Source organism: Rhinoraja longicauda, chromosome 26 (genome assembly GCF_053455715.1).
Source record: "Rhinoraja longicauda isolate Sanriku21f chromosome 26, sRhiLon1.1, whole genome shotgun sequence".
NCBI classification, from domain to species: domain Eukaryota; kingdom Metazoa; phylum Chordata; class Chondrichthyes; order Rajiformes; family Arhynchobatidae; genus Rhinoraja; species Rhinoraja longicauda.
In genome coordinates this window covers 2,719,486-2,733,428 of record NC_135978.1, presented here as the reverse complement: position 1 = coordinate 2,733,428, position 13,943 = coordinate 2,719,486, and the positions used below count along the sequence as shown (strand labels likewise).

Below are 13,943 nucleotides of genomic sequence, written 5' to 3'. Positions count from 1 at the left end.
GTAACTCAACGGGTCGGGCAGCATCTCTGGAGAGAAGGAATGGGTGACGTTTCATAGAAACATAGAAAATAGGTGCAGGAGGAGGCCATTCGGCCCTTCGAGCCTGCACCGCCATTCAATATGATTATGGTTGATCATCCAACTCAGTATCCCGTACCTGCCTTCTCTCCATACCCCCTGATCCCTTTAGCCACAAGGGCCACATCTAACTCCCTCTTAAATATAGCCAATGAACTGGCCCCAACTACCTTCTGTGGCAGAGAATTCCACAGATTCACCACTCTCTGTGTGAAAAAAAACGTTCTCATCTCGGTCCTAAAAGACTTCCCCCTTATCCTTAAACTGTGACCCCTTGTTCTGGACTTCCCCAACATCGGGAACAATCTTCCTGCAGCTAGCCTGTCCAACCCCTTAAGAATTTTGTAAGTTTCTATAAAATCCCCCCTCAATCTTCTAAATTCGAGAACCTTCAGGTCGAGACCCTTCTTCAGACTGATGTCAGGGGAGGGGGGCGGGATACCCACTGAAGAAGGGTCTCGACCCGAAACGTCACCCATTCCTTCTCTCCAGAGATGCTGCCTGTCCCGCTGAGTTACTCCAGCATTTTGTGTCTGCCTTCGGTTTAAAATCCGCAGCCTTCGAAGGATTGCAAAGAGTAAGCCGAGAAATCACGAGACGAGGGGGTGGGGGGGTGGGGGGGGGGGGGGGGGGGGGGGGGGAGGGGAGGGAGGGCAGCCGTGTGTAAAAGCCTCTGGATTCAAACTAATGGAAGCCAGAGGTGAGACACGTTGCTAGGAAACCCAAGGGAATTCTAAAGGAATCAAGAGAGCTTCAAAGTAAATCTTTGTGGAAGGCGCGTAAAGCATCAGTAAGCCAGCGCTTTCAAACGTTGAACTGCAAGAGACTGCTCTTGTCGTACTGTTTGAGGTTAATGCATTAAGGTGCACTTGAAAAACAAGATATAAAAGGGTAGCCCGGTCCATTTGTGTGTAAAATATAACGGAGCAGAGGAGAGCTGTGGTTGCACCTTTGTCTGCAGCTGAATCGCACAGCTATTTGTCATGACACCCAGCGGTCAATGAAACAATTCAGATACTTTCACTGACTTGCTACCACTCCAGGTCTAAACGAGGAGGCTGAGGAAATTCAGCATGTCTCCAGCGGCTCGTACAAACCGCAGCAGAAACGCCGTAGAAAGCACGCTGTGCAGGGAGGACTCAGCGGGACGGGCAGCATCTCTGGAGAGAAGGGACGGGAGAAGTTTCGGGTCGAGACCCTTCTTCACACTGAGGCTGACTCACTTGCTCAGTCTGAGGAAGGGTCTCAACCCGAAACGTCACCCATTTCCCATGTTCCCAATGTTGGGGGAGTCCAGAACAAGGGGCCACAGTTTAAGAATAAGAGGTAGGCCATTTAGAACGGAGATGAGGAAAAACCTTTTCAGTCAGAGAGTTGTGAATCTGTGGAATTCTCTGCCTCAGAGGGCAGTGGAGGCCAATTCTCTGAATGCATTCAAGAGAGAGCTGGATAGAGTTCTTAAGGATAGCGGAGTCAGGGGGTATGGGGAGAAGGCAGGAACGGGGTACTGATTGAGAATGATCAGCCATGATCACATTGAATGGCGGTGCTGGCTCGAAGGGCCGAATGGCCTCCTCCTGCACCTATTGTCTATTGTCTATTGTCATTCCTTCTCTCCAGAGATGCTGCCTGTCCCGCTGAGTTACTCCAGCTTTTTCTGCCTATCTTTGGTGTAAACCAGCATCTGCAATTGCTTCCTAAACTGTGTAGGAAGGAACTGCAGGCGCTGGTTCATACTGAAGACTAACACAAAGCGCTGGAGTAACTCAGCGGGACAGGCAGCATCTCTGGAGAGAAGGAATGGGTGACATTTCGGGTTGAGACCATTTCTTCAGACTGAGAGTCAGAGGCCAGGATCTGACCATCATGGGCCCCACCTATCCTTGACCATCAGTGCCGGCTCTGATTTGTTCTGAACCTCTTCGTACCTCTAGTTTCCCTCTCCCCTCACTCTTCTTCAGTCATCGAAGACAGACACAAAATGCCGGAGTAACTCAGCGGATCAGGCAGCATCGCTGGATAGATGCTGCTGCCTGTCCCGCTGGGTTACTCCACATTTTGTGTCTATCTTTGGTGTAAACCAGCATCTGCAGTTCCTCCTTACACTCTTCTTCAGTCACCTGTCCATGTTCTCCACAGATGCTGCCTGACCCGCTGAGTTACTCCAGCACTCTGTGAAACGTCACCTATCCATGTTCTCCACAGATGCTGCCTGACCCGCTGAGTTACTCCAGCACTCTGTGAAACGTCACCTATCCATGTTCTCCACAGATGCTGCCTGACCCGCTGAGTTCCTCCAGCACTTAGTGTTCTGTTCAAGATCCCAGTTTTTTCTCTGCACTGTTAGCTCTGTTTCCCAGGCAACCTCTGCGTTTCCCCCAGGATTTTCGCCACTAATTTCAGAATCCAGTGCCTGTGTTTTGTTTGTTTTTAGTTTAGCTCAGAGATGCAGCCAGGAAACAGGCCCTTCGGCCCACCGAGTCCACACTGACCTGCGATCCCCACCCGCACACTAACGTTAGTCCCACACACACTAGGGACACGTTTACAATGACACCAAGCAAATTAGTTAACAAACCTGCACGTCTTTGGAGTGTGGGAAGAAACCGAAGATCTCGGAGAAAACCAACGCAGGTCACGGGGAGAACGTACAAACTCCGTACAGACAGCGCCCGTAGTCGGGGTCGAAGCCGGGTCTCTGGCGCCGTGAGGCAGCAACTCTACCGCTGCACCACCCATCTGCAATCTGTACCTCCTGAACCGAGCCTGAAGTACACCCCCACTACCATTCCTGAGCAGGAAGCAGCATCCCTGACGATTTCTCTGATCCTCTAATCCTCTCCTGGATTTCTGACAAGGCCGCCACAATATCAACTGGCATCTTGTTTGATCCTCCCACTCATCTTTCACCCCTTCACATCTCCGGTCCCTTGTAAAGTGCACGGCCTTCTTTACCGCTGCAAAAGGCCCTGCCGTTCCAAGCCGCGGGTTTCCAGGAGCATGGTAAGGTTGTGCAACGCACTGTGTAAGTGTGCATTCCTCCCATCATCGATCGAACCCACTTGCTCCTGAACCTGCACAGCCGTGACTTGCTGTCAACAATGATACATCAGACTGCACCCTAATCTTTCCACACCTCCCCGACCATTAGACTTTAGAGATGCAACGCAGAAACCAGGCCCTTCAGCCCACCGAGTCCGTGCCAACCAGCGATCCCTGTACACTGGCACTATCCTACACACACCAGGGACTATGTACGGTTTTACCAAAGCCAATTAACCAAAGCCAATATGCGCATGTATATATGCATACATACACCGATCAGCCAAAACATTATGCCCACCTGCCTAATATGCTGTTGGTCCTCCGTGTACAGCCCCATACGCAGCAGGGTGCGATGCACTGTGTATTGTGACACATTCCTCCCGTGACCACCATTAACATTTCCTGTGACTTGTGCCACAGTCGACCTTCTGTCGGTTCGGACCAGACGGGATAGCCTTCGTTGCCCTCGCTCATCGATGAGCCTTGGGCGCCCAACACCCTGCCTGTCGCCGGTTTGTGGTTTGTCCCTCCTCGGACCACTGTCGGTCGGTACTCACCACTGCTGACCGGGAGCACCCCACAAGCCTTGCCGTTTCAGAGATGCTCTGACCCAGTCGTCTGGCCATAACAATTTGGCCCTTGTCAAAGTCGCTCAGGTCTTTACTCCTGCCCATTTCTCCTGCATCCAACACATCAACTTCAAGAACTGACTGTTCACTTGCTGCCTAATATATCCCACCCCTTGACAGGTGCCATTGTAACAAGATAATCAATGTTATTCACTTCTCCTGTCAGTGGTCATAATGTTTTGGCTGATCGGTGTATATATATAAATGCACATTGTATATATGCACAATTTACCAAGCCAATTAACCTATAAACCTTCACGTCTTTGGAGAGTGGGAGGAAACCAGAGCACCCGGAGAAAACCCACCCAGTCACAGGTAGAACGTACAAACTCTGTACAGACAGCACCCGTGGTCAGGATTGAACCTGGGTCTCTGGCGCTGTGAGGAGGCGGCAACTCTACCGCTGCACCACCGTGCTGGAGAGATGCATCATGGAAACAAGGACTAAACTGGCGGCTCATTGACGTTCCCCTTCCACAAACTCTACCGTCTGAAGAAGGCTCACGAAACCCCAAAACGTCACCCATTCCTTCTCTCCGGAGATGCTGCCTGTCCCGCTGAGTTACTCCAGCACTTTGGGTCTATCCACCGTGACAAACCCATATCTCCAAATCCCAAATAAGTCGTAAAGAATAGGAGCAGAATTAGGCCATTCGGCCCATCAAGTCTACTCCGCCATTCAATCACGGCTGATCTATCTCTCCCTCCCAACCCCATTCTCCTGCCTTCTCCCTGTAACCCCTGACACCCGCACTGACCAAGTAGCTCGGAGTTTGCCAGGTGCACTGTGCCCATTTGAAAAAAAATTATTAATCAAAAATATTTATTCAAATATTAAAATAATATATACAGCACAATAAAACCCAAACAGAACCCACCGCCACAACACAAGACAAACAATAAACTCTAATACAACTGTCTTACACTCCCTGTCCAGGATGCATTCCACCCCCCCCCCCTCCCGCGGTGCCTGGCGGTCCCGGAAACCCCCCAGGGCGCCCGTGGACAGTGTGTGGTCCATCTTTAACCACGCCCAGGCGCGCACGTAATGGGGCAGGCAGCCGGCTCGGGCAGAGTTTGGGGGGTTGGGGTTGGGGTTGGGTGGGGGGGTGTTTCACTTACTCCTGGAGATCCAGCATGATTCTCTTGTCCTCTTCCACATGGATCCCCCAAATGCAGTCCTGCCCCTTGTCGTACGCCTCCGGCCAGTTGGGAGACAGCACCACTCCGGACGAATCTGTGGCCTCACCGCTGCACACGGCTGTGGTGGAAACAAAATGGCATCAGTATCGCCCACCGCAGTCACGGGCAGGTCACTGAGACAAGATGCATACTCCCCCCTCCCCCCCCCCCCCCCCCCCCCTTCCCCTTGTTCAGGGGCATCAGCAACTTCTCCATCCAGTGAAGAAAGGTAGAAAGCAGACTGTGTGGGAGTAACTCAGCGGGACAGGGCGTGCAGCGTAGGTTTACTAGGTTAATTCCCGGAATGGCGGGACTGTCATATGTTGAAAGACTGGAGCCACTCGGCTTGTATACACTGGAATTTAGAAGGATGAGAGGGGATCTTATCGAAACGTATAAGATTATTAAGGGGTTGGACCCGTTAGAGGCAGGAAACATGTTCCCAATGTTGGGGGAGTCCAGAACAAGGGGCCACAGTTTAAGAATAAGGGGTAGGCCATTTAGAACGGAGATGAGGAAGAACTTTTTCAGTCAGAGAGTTGTGAATCTGTGGAATTCTCTGCCTCAGAAGGCAGTGGAGGCCAATTCTCTGGATGCATTCAAGAGAGAGCTAGATAGCGGAGTCAGGTGGGATTGGGGAGAAGGCAGGAACGGGGTACTGATTGAGAATGATCAGCCATGATCACATTGAATGGCGGTGCTGACTCGAAGGGCCGAATGGCTTCCTCCTGCACCTATTGTCTATTGTCTATCGTCTATCTCTGGAGAGAAGGACTTGGGTCGAGACCCTTCTTCTACCATTCCTTCTCTCCAGCGATGCTGCCTGTCCCACTGAGTTACTCAAGCATTCTGTGACTATCCAAGAATTTCATTGTTCTGTCTGGGACGTATGATAAGAAAAATGTTTAGAGGGATATGGGCCAAACGCAGGCAAGTGGGACTAGTACGGATGGGACATGTTGGTTGGCGTGGGCAAGGAGGGCCAAAGTTTGAAGAAGGGTCTCGACCCAAAACGTCACCTATTCCTTTTCTCCAGAGATGCTGCCTGACCCGTTGAGTTACTCCAGCATTTTGTGTCCATCTTTGGTGGAAACCAGGTTCTACAGTTCCTTCCCATAACTCCCTAAACAGCTCCTGGCCTCTTCTGAAGTTTAATTCTATCGCTTCTTCAAATGGCTTTCTGCACGAAATGAAATGAGAACAGTCCCAGGAATGAGTGGGTTAACATACGATGAGCGTTTGTCGGCACTGGGCCTGTACTGGGCAAGGCAGGTGGGACCAGTGTAGCTGGGACATTGTTGGCCGGTGCGGGCAAGTTGGATGGAAGGGCCTGTTTCCACGCTGTATCACTCTGTGATTCTACGACTCTATCTCTAAATCACTAGCTCTTATTTTCATTTGCAATGAAAATGTCGGAAGAACCCATTAGGCTTGAATTTACACCACAGACAAATTAAACCAAACAGTTGAGTGCCTCTGTTAAAAATAATTTAATATGTTAAGTGTTTATATGCTAATCTTTGCATAATTTCAGTTGACCGCAACCCATAGCAGTTTAATAGCTGGGTCTCGGTTATAGACAATAGACAATAGGTGGAGCAGTAGGCCATTCGGCCCTTCGAGCATGTTCCCAGTGTTGGGGGAGTCCAGAACAAGGGACCACAGTTTAAGAATAAGGGGTAGGCCATTTAGAACTGATTAGGTTGGGTGTCGGGGAGAAGGCAGGAGAAGATAGATCAGCCACGAATTGTCACAATCAGCACACTGGAATTTAGAAGGATGATAGGGGATCTTATCGAAACGTATGTTGGGGGAGTCCAGAACAAGGCGCCACAGTTTAAGAATAGGGGGTAGGCCATTTAAAACTGAGATGAGGAAAAACTTTTTCAGTCAGAGAGTTGTGAATCTGTGGAATTCTCTGCCTCAGAAGGCAGTGGAGGCCAATTCTCTGAATGCATTCAAGAGAGAGCTGGATAGAGCTCTTAAGGATAGCGGAGTCAGGGGGTATGGGGAGAAGGCAGGAACGGGGTACTGATTGAGAATGATCAGTCATGATCACATTGAATGGCGGTGCTGGCTCAAAGGGCCGAATGGCCTACTCCTGCACCTATTGTCTATTGAGCCAGCACCACCATTCAATGTGATCATGGCTTCTCTTCCCCAGTAAAGACATCCCCCATCCCCGCTGGATGTTCTGCGTAACTCCTGCACACAGGCCCGCTATCAACCCAATGCCTGGTAGATGGTAGACCTGCATTGAACTGATTTGGAAAACTCGGACGGAGTGGATGTGGAGATAGGGTTGCCAACTTCCTCACCCCCAATAAGGGACAAAGGGTGACGTCACCACCCCGCGCCCCACGTGACCTCACCCAGCCAGCGGCCACGTGCTCCCGGCCCGGGCGGCCGCCATTGGTGGAGCGGGAGCACGTGGCCGCTGGCTGGGTGAGGTCACGTGGGGCGCTGGGCGGTGACGTCACCTTTTGTCCCGTATTTGGGAGTGAGGAAGTTGGCAACCCTACTAATACGGGACAAGGGCGGTCCCGTACGGGACAAACTAACTTAGCCCCAAAATACGGGATGTCCCGGCTAATACGGGACGGTTGGCGACCGTAACTAGCACTATCCTACACAACTAGGGAGTTTACAATTAACAATTTACAGTATCGCAATCCACACTGATTGCTAGAAGCAACGCTTATAAAAATGAAGCTACTTGACCCTTTTACATAATTTTAGTCTAGTTTAGTTTAGAGATACAGCGCGGAAACAGGTACTATTTGTCTGTACGTACAAACTCCGTACAGACAGCACCCGTAGTCGGGATGGAAACCGGAGATCTCTGGCGCTGCATTCGCTGTAAGGCAGCAACTCTACCGCTGCGTCACCTGGTAATTATTTTGTGCCAGCTTGTTACTGAGAGTAACAAGGCCACGTTAAAAATAAACCGGTGTGGGGTGTATGTGTGTGTGTGTGGAGAGGCTGAGGATAAGCAGGCTGTGTGCCCAATGGCAACTTAGTCCCGCTGGGACACTCTGACAATCTCCCCCAGGATGCAATCAGTCTTTTGCAAGGCACAACATAAGGGCCGGACCTTTGGTGTGGGCGTGTGCGTGTGTGTGGGCCTGTGTGTGGGGGGTGTGTGTGTGCGCGTGTGTGCGCGTGTGTGTGTGTGAGCCTGTGTGTGGGGTGTGTGTGTGTGTGTGTGTGTGTGTTTCCTTGTGTGCGTGTGTGTGTGCGTGTGTGAGCGTGTGAGCGTGTGTGCGCGTGTGCGTGTGCGTGTGCGTGTGCGTGTGAGTGCGTGTGCGTGTGCGTGTGCGTGTGTGTGTGTGTGTGCGTGTATGTCGGGCAGATAGTGGCTCAAGGGGCCAATTTATACAAATTCTAAGATCCTGTTCCTGCAGTGTTATTGAGTTGGATTTTTACCAACAGATTTCAGGCTTGTAATAAGTATACAACTCTCACTCATTCACTTCGAGCAGAGGCTGTGAGTTTCACACCACTCCCTTTTAGAAACTGCATGCTTAGTTCAGTTGGGTTTATTATTGTCATGTGCACTGAGGTACAGTGAAGAGCTTTTTGTTGTGCGCTATCCAGTCAGTGAAAAGGCTAGGTAGACTAGCGTTGCCAACTGTCCCGTGTTAGCCGGGACATCCTGTATTTTGGGGCTAGGGTAGACACATAATGCTGGAGTAACTCAGCGGGTCAGGCAGCATCTCTGGAGAGAAAGAATGGGTGACGTTTCGGATCGAGACTCTTCCTCAGACTGAAATGTCACCCATTCCTTCTCTCCAGAGATGCAGTCTGTCCCGCTGAGTTACTCCAGCTTTTTGTGTCTACCTTCGATTTAAACCAGCATCTGCAGTTCTTTCCTGCACAGTGAAAAGTCTATACATGATTACAATCGAGCCGTCCACTGTCTACACATACAGGATAAAGGGAATAACGTTTGGTGCAAGATAAAGTCTAGTATAGTCCAATAGTTTAAAGGTCTCCAATGAGGTAGATGGGAGGTCAGGACCACTCTCTAGCTGGTGAGAGGACAGTTCAGCTACTTAACTCAAAGATATTTGGATAGGCACATGGATAGGATAGGTTTGGAGGGGTAGGGGCTAAACGCAGGCAGGTGGGACTAGTGTAGTTGGTTGGCATGGGCAAGATGGGCTAATGGCTATGACTCGATTTCCTATTAAATCATTCCCTTCTCATCTCCAACCCAGTTTTTGACTTCCCTATCTGAAATGGTGTACTTGGGTGCCAGAGGAAGTAGTTTAGTTTAGTTTATAGATACAGTGTGGAAACAGGCCCTTTGGCCCATCGAGTCCACGCCGACCAGCGATCCCCGCACACTAACACTACTCTACACACGAGGGACAATTAAAAAAATGTACCAAAGCCAATTAACTTGCAAACCTGTACGTCTTTGCAGTTTGGGAGGAAACCGGAGCGCCCGGGGAAAACCTCCCATGATTTTATAAACCTCTGTAAAATCACCCGTCAGCCTCAGGGGCGGCGGTAGAGTCGCTGCCTCACAGCGCCGGAGACCCGGGTTCGATCCCGACTACGGGCGCTGTCGGTACGGAGTTTGTACGTTCTCCCCGTGACCTGCGTGGGTTTTCTTCGAGATCTTCGGTTTCCTCCCACACTCCAAAGAAGGATAGGTTTGCAGGTTAATTGGCTGGGTGTAAATGTAAAATTGTTCCTATTGTGTGTAGAATAGTGTTAATGTGCGGGGAACGCTGGTCAGTGCGGACTCGGTGGGCCGAGGGCCTGTTTCCGCACTGCGTCTCTACACTAAACTAAACTAAACTAATGCCTCCTGCACTCCAAGGGACACAGTTCACAAGTTCACAAGTTACCGGAGTAGAATTAGGCCATTCGGCCCATCGAGTCTACTCCGCCATTCAATCATGGCTGATCTTTCCCTCCTAACCCCATTCTCCTGCCTTCTCCCCATAACCCCTGACACCCGTTCTAATCAAGAATTTGTCCATCTCTGACTTACAAAATATCTACTGGCTTGGCCTGATCGGGTGTCAAGTGTTTAGAATAATTTAGTTCTGAGATACAGCGCGGAAACAGGCCCTTCGGCCCACCGAGTCCGCGCCGACCAGCGATCCCCGCACACTAACACTGTCCTACACCCACCAGGGACGATTTACATTTGTACCAAGCCAATTAACCTACAAACCTGCACGTCTTTGGAGTGTGGGAGGAAACTGGAGATCTTGGAGAAAACCCATGCAAGTCACGGGGAGAACGTGCAAACTCCGTTAAAGGAAGCATGCAGGTACAGCAGGCAGTGAAGAAAGCCAATGGAATGTTGGCCTTCATAACAAGAGGAGTTGAGTATAGGAGCAAAGAGGTCCTTCTGCAGTTGTACAGGACCCTAGTGAGACCGCACCTGGAGTACTGTGTGCAGTTTTGGTCACCAAATTTGAGGAAGGATATTCTTCCTATTGAGGGCGTGCAGCGTAGGTTTACTAGGTTAATTCCAGGAATTGCGGGACTGTCATATGTTGAAAGACTGGAGCGGCTAGGCTTGTATACACTGGAATTTAGAAGGATGAGAGGAGATCTTATCAAAAAGTATAAGATTATTAAGGGGTTGGACACGTTAGAGGCAGGAAACATGTTCCCAATGTTGGGGGAGTCCAGAACCAGGGGCCACAGTTTAAGAATAAGGGGTAGGCCATTTAGAACTGAGATGAGGAAAAACTTTTTCAGTCAGAGAGTTGTGAATCTGTGGAATTCTCTGCCTCAGAAGGCAGTGGAGGCCAATTCTCTGAATGCATTCAAGAGAGAGCTGGATAGAGTTCTTAAGGATAGAGGAGTCAGGGGGTATGGGGAGAAGGCAGGAACAGGGTACTGATTGAGAATGATCAGCCATGATCACATTGAATGGCGGTGCTGGCTCGAAGGGCCGAATGGCCTCCTCCTGCACCTATTATCTATTGTCTATTGTCTATTATGGGTGGAAGGCAGGAAAATGGGATCAGGAGGCCGAGACCAGCCATGGTTGAATGTTTCTTTCAAGCAGCACAGTGCTTGGTGCCTGGACTCAGTGGTGTCTGTACCTCTACAGGCTGGCTCAGTCTCGTTCCACTGAGGGTCCTGGCTGTCCGCACATTCAATGGTCACTGATCCTTGTTCCAGTGTGTATCCTGGGTCGCAGGTAAACTCCGCCACCGATCCCACCCGGTACAAGGCGTCACCCGTCGTGAAGTTGCCGTACTTAATGAAGGGCTCGTAACAATGGCCCTGCTCAAAGGCTGCAACACACAGAGAGAGGGAGAGAGGCGAGAGAATTAAACACAGGTAGGTGAAGGCAGAGGTTCACCTGCACCTCCTCCAACCTCATCTATTGCATCCGCTGCTCCAGATGTCAACTTATTTACATCGGCGAAACCAAGCGCAGGCTCGGCGATCGCTTTGCTCAACACCTTCGCTCGGTCCGCGTTGGCCAAACTGATCTCCCGGTGGCTGAGCACTTCAACTCCCCCTCCCATTCCCAGTCTGACCTTTCTGTCATGGGCCTCCTCCAGTGCCATAGTGAGGCCCACAAGAAATTGGAGGAACAGCACCTCATATTTCGCTTGGGCAGCTTGCAGCCCAGTGGTATGAACGTCGACTTCTCCAACATTAGATAGTTCCTCTGTCCCTCTCTTCCCCTCCTCCTTCCCAGTTCTCCCTCTATCTTCCTGTCTCCACCTATATCCCTCCTTTGTCCCGCCCCCCTGACATCAGTCTGAAGAAGGGTCTCGACCTGAAACGTCACCCATTCCTTCTCCCCAGAGATGCTGCCTGACCCGGATACATAGATATATAGATACACCGATGCAGGAGGAGGCCATTCGGCCCTTCGAGCCATTCAATGTGATCACGGCTGATCATCCACAATCAGTACCCCGTTCATTCCTGCCCTCTCCCCGTACCCCCTGATCCCACTAGTCCCTAAGAGCTCTATCTGACTCTCTTTGGAATGCATCCAGTGAATCGGTCTCCACTGCCTGCCTGCTGAGGCTGAGGCAGTGAATTCCCCAAATTCACAACTCACTTTTTGAAAAAGTTTTTCCTCGTCTCAGTTCTAAATGGCCTCCCCCTTATTCTTAAACTGTGGCCCCTGGTTCTGGACTTCCCCCAACATCAGGAACATGTTTCCTGCACCTAGCGTGTCCAATCCATTACTACTCCAGTATTTTCTGTCCATCTTAAGCTCATTTTAGAATCCTCTGTATTGGGGAAGAGACTGTGAGTGTCTACTTTATCCATGCCCTTTGTGGTCGTGTACACCTTGATAAGGTCATCCCTCATCTTCCTATTCTCTGAAAGAGTGGCGCGGTGGCGCAGCGGTAGAGTTGCTGCCTCATAGTGCCAGAGACCCGGGTTCCATGCTGACTACGGGTGCTGTCTGTAGGGAGTTTGTACGTTCTCCCCGTGACCTGCGTGGGTTTTCTCTGGAGATCTTCGGTTTACTCCCACACCCCAAAGACTTGTAGGTTTGTAGGTTAATTGGCGTTTGTGTAGGATAGTGCTAATGTGCAGGGATCACTGGTCAGTGCAGACCGGAGCACTGTATCACTAAACTAAAACTTCCCAGCCTAACCTCCCTGTAACTCAAGCCTGCAAGCCCAGGTAACATCCTGGTGAATCTCGCCTGCACCCTTTAACAAGTTCACAAGTTATCCGAGTAGAATTAGGCCATTCGGCCCATCGAGTCCACTCTGCCATTCAATCATGGCCGATCTCAGCCTCCTAATCCCATTTTCCTGCCTTCTCCCCATAACCCTTGACACCCATTCTAATCAAGAATTTGTCGATCTCCGCCTTTAAACTATCCACTGACTTGGCCTCCACAGCCCTCTGTGGCAATGAGTTCCACAGATTAACCACCCTCTGACTAAAGAAGTTCCTCCTCATCTCCTTTATAAAAGAGCATCCTTTTATTCTGAGGCTGTGCCCTCTGGTCCTAGACTCTCCCACCAGTGGAAACATCCTCTCCACATCCAATCTATCCAGGCCTTTCATTATTCAAACCTGATGACATCCATAATTCACAAAACATCATATTCTGACATGCACTTCTCCATATAATCCTCAAAGCAGCTGGTTAACCCCCCTCCCCTTATCTTTATGCATTGAAAAGTTAATTGACAAGTGTACATTTCCCTTTGTTTTGAACCACAGTCTCCCTTGTCAACAATGGGAGACAAAGAGTGGAAAGCATAAATTTACGTGGCAATTCACTTGTATCCCATTTTCCCCCTGCCAATGAATCTCGCTCGGTATGTTGTTTGGAAATGCAATCAGTACTAGTTCTGTGGGGAAACACACAGGCCAATTTCTACACAGCAGGATAAGCAACAGCATAAAACAAACGCTAAAATGGCCCCATTTCTTCTCACTCGGTGGTATCTGATGAATGCATCTGTTTTTTTAGTCGTGTTGATACGTAAACACAGAGTGTTCGAGTACACAGCAGAGCCAGTTTCAGTTTCAGTATGAATTTAGTTTATTGTCACGTGTACCATAGACAATAGACAATAGGTGCAGGAGGAGGCCATTTGGCCCTTCGAGCCAGCACCGCCATTCAATGTGATCATGGCTGATCATTCTCAATCAGTACCCCGTTCCTGCCTTCTCCCCATACCCCCTGACTCCGCTATCCTTAAGAGCTCTATCTAGCTCTCTCTTGAAGTACAGTGAAAAGCTTTTGTTGCGTGCTAACCAGTCAGCGGAAAGACAACACATGATTACAATCGAACCCTTCACAGTGTACAGATACGTGATAAAGGGAATAACGTTTAGTGCAAAGCCAGTAAAGTCCGAACAAAGACAGTCTGAAAGCTGTTCAGGACCGCTCTCTAGTTGGTGATAGGATGATTCAGTTGCCTGATAACAGCTGGGAAGAAACTGTCCCTGAATCTGGAGGTGTGCGTTTTCACACTTCTGTACCTCTTGCCCGATGGGAGAGGGGAAAAGAGGGAGTGGCCGGGGTGAGACTGGTCC

At 50.1% G+C, this 13,943-nt stretch overlaps 1 protein-coding gene across 1 annotated transcript in view; it reads right to left on the bottom strand.

Moving 5' to 3' along the window:
- The window catches only part of sez6b (seizure related 6 homolog b), a 223,304-nt gene that overhangs the window by 42,612 nt on the left and 166,749 nt on the right, over nt 1–13,943 (bottom strand). The window contains 2 exon segments of the mRNA XM_078422809.1: nt 4,875–5,013; nt 11,012–11,206. Of these exon segments, the coding sequence (XP_078278935.1) occupies nt 4,875–5,013; nt 11,012–11,206 (334 nt within the window).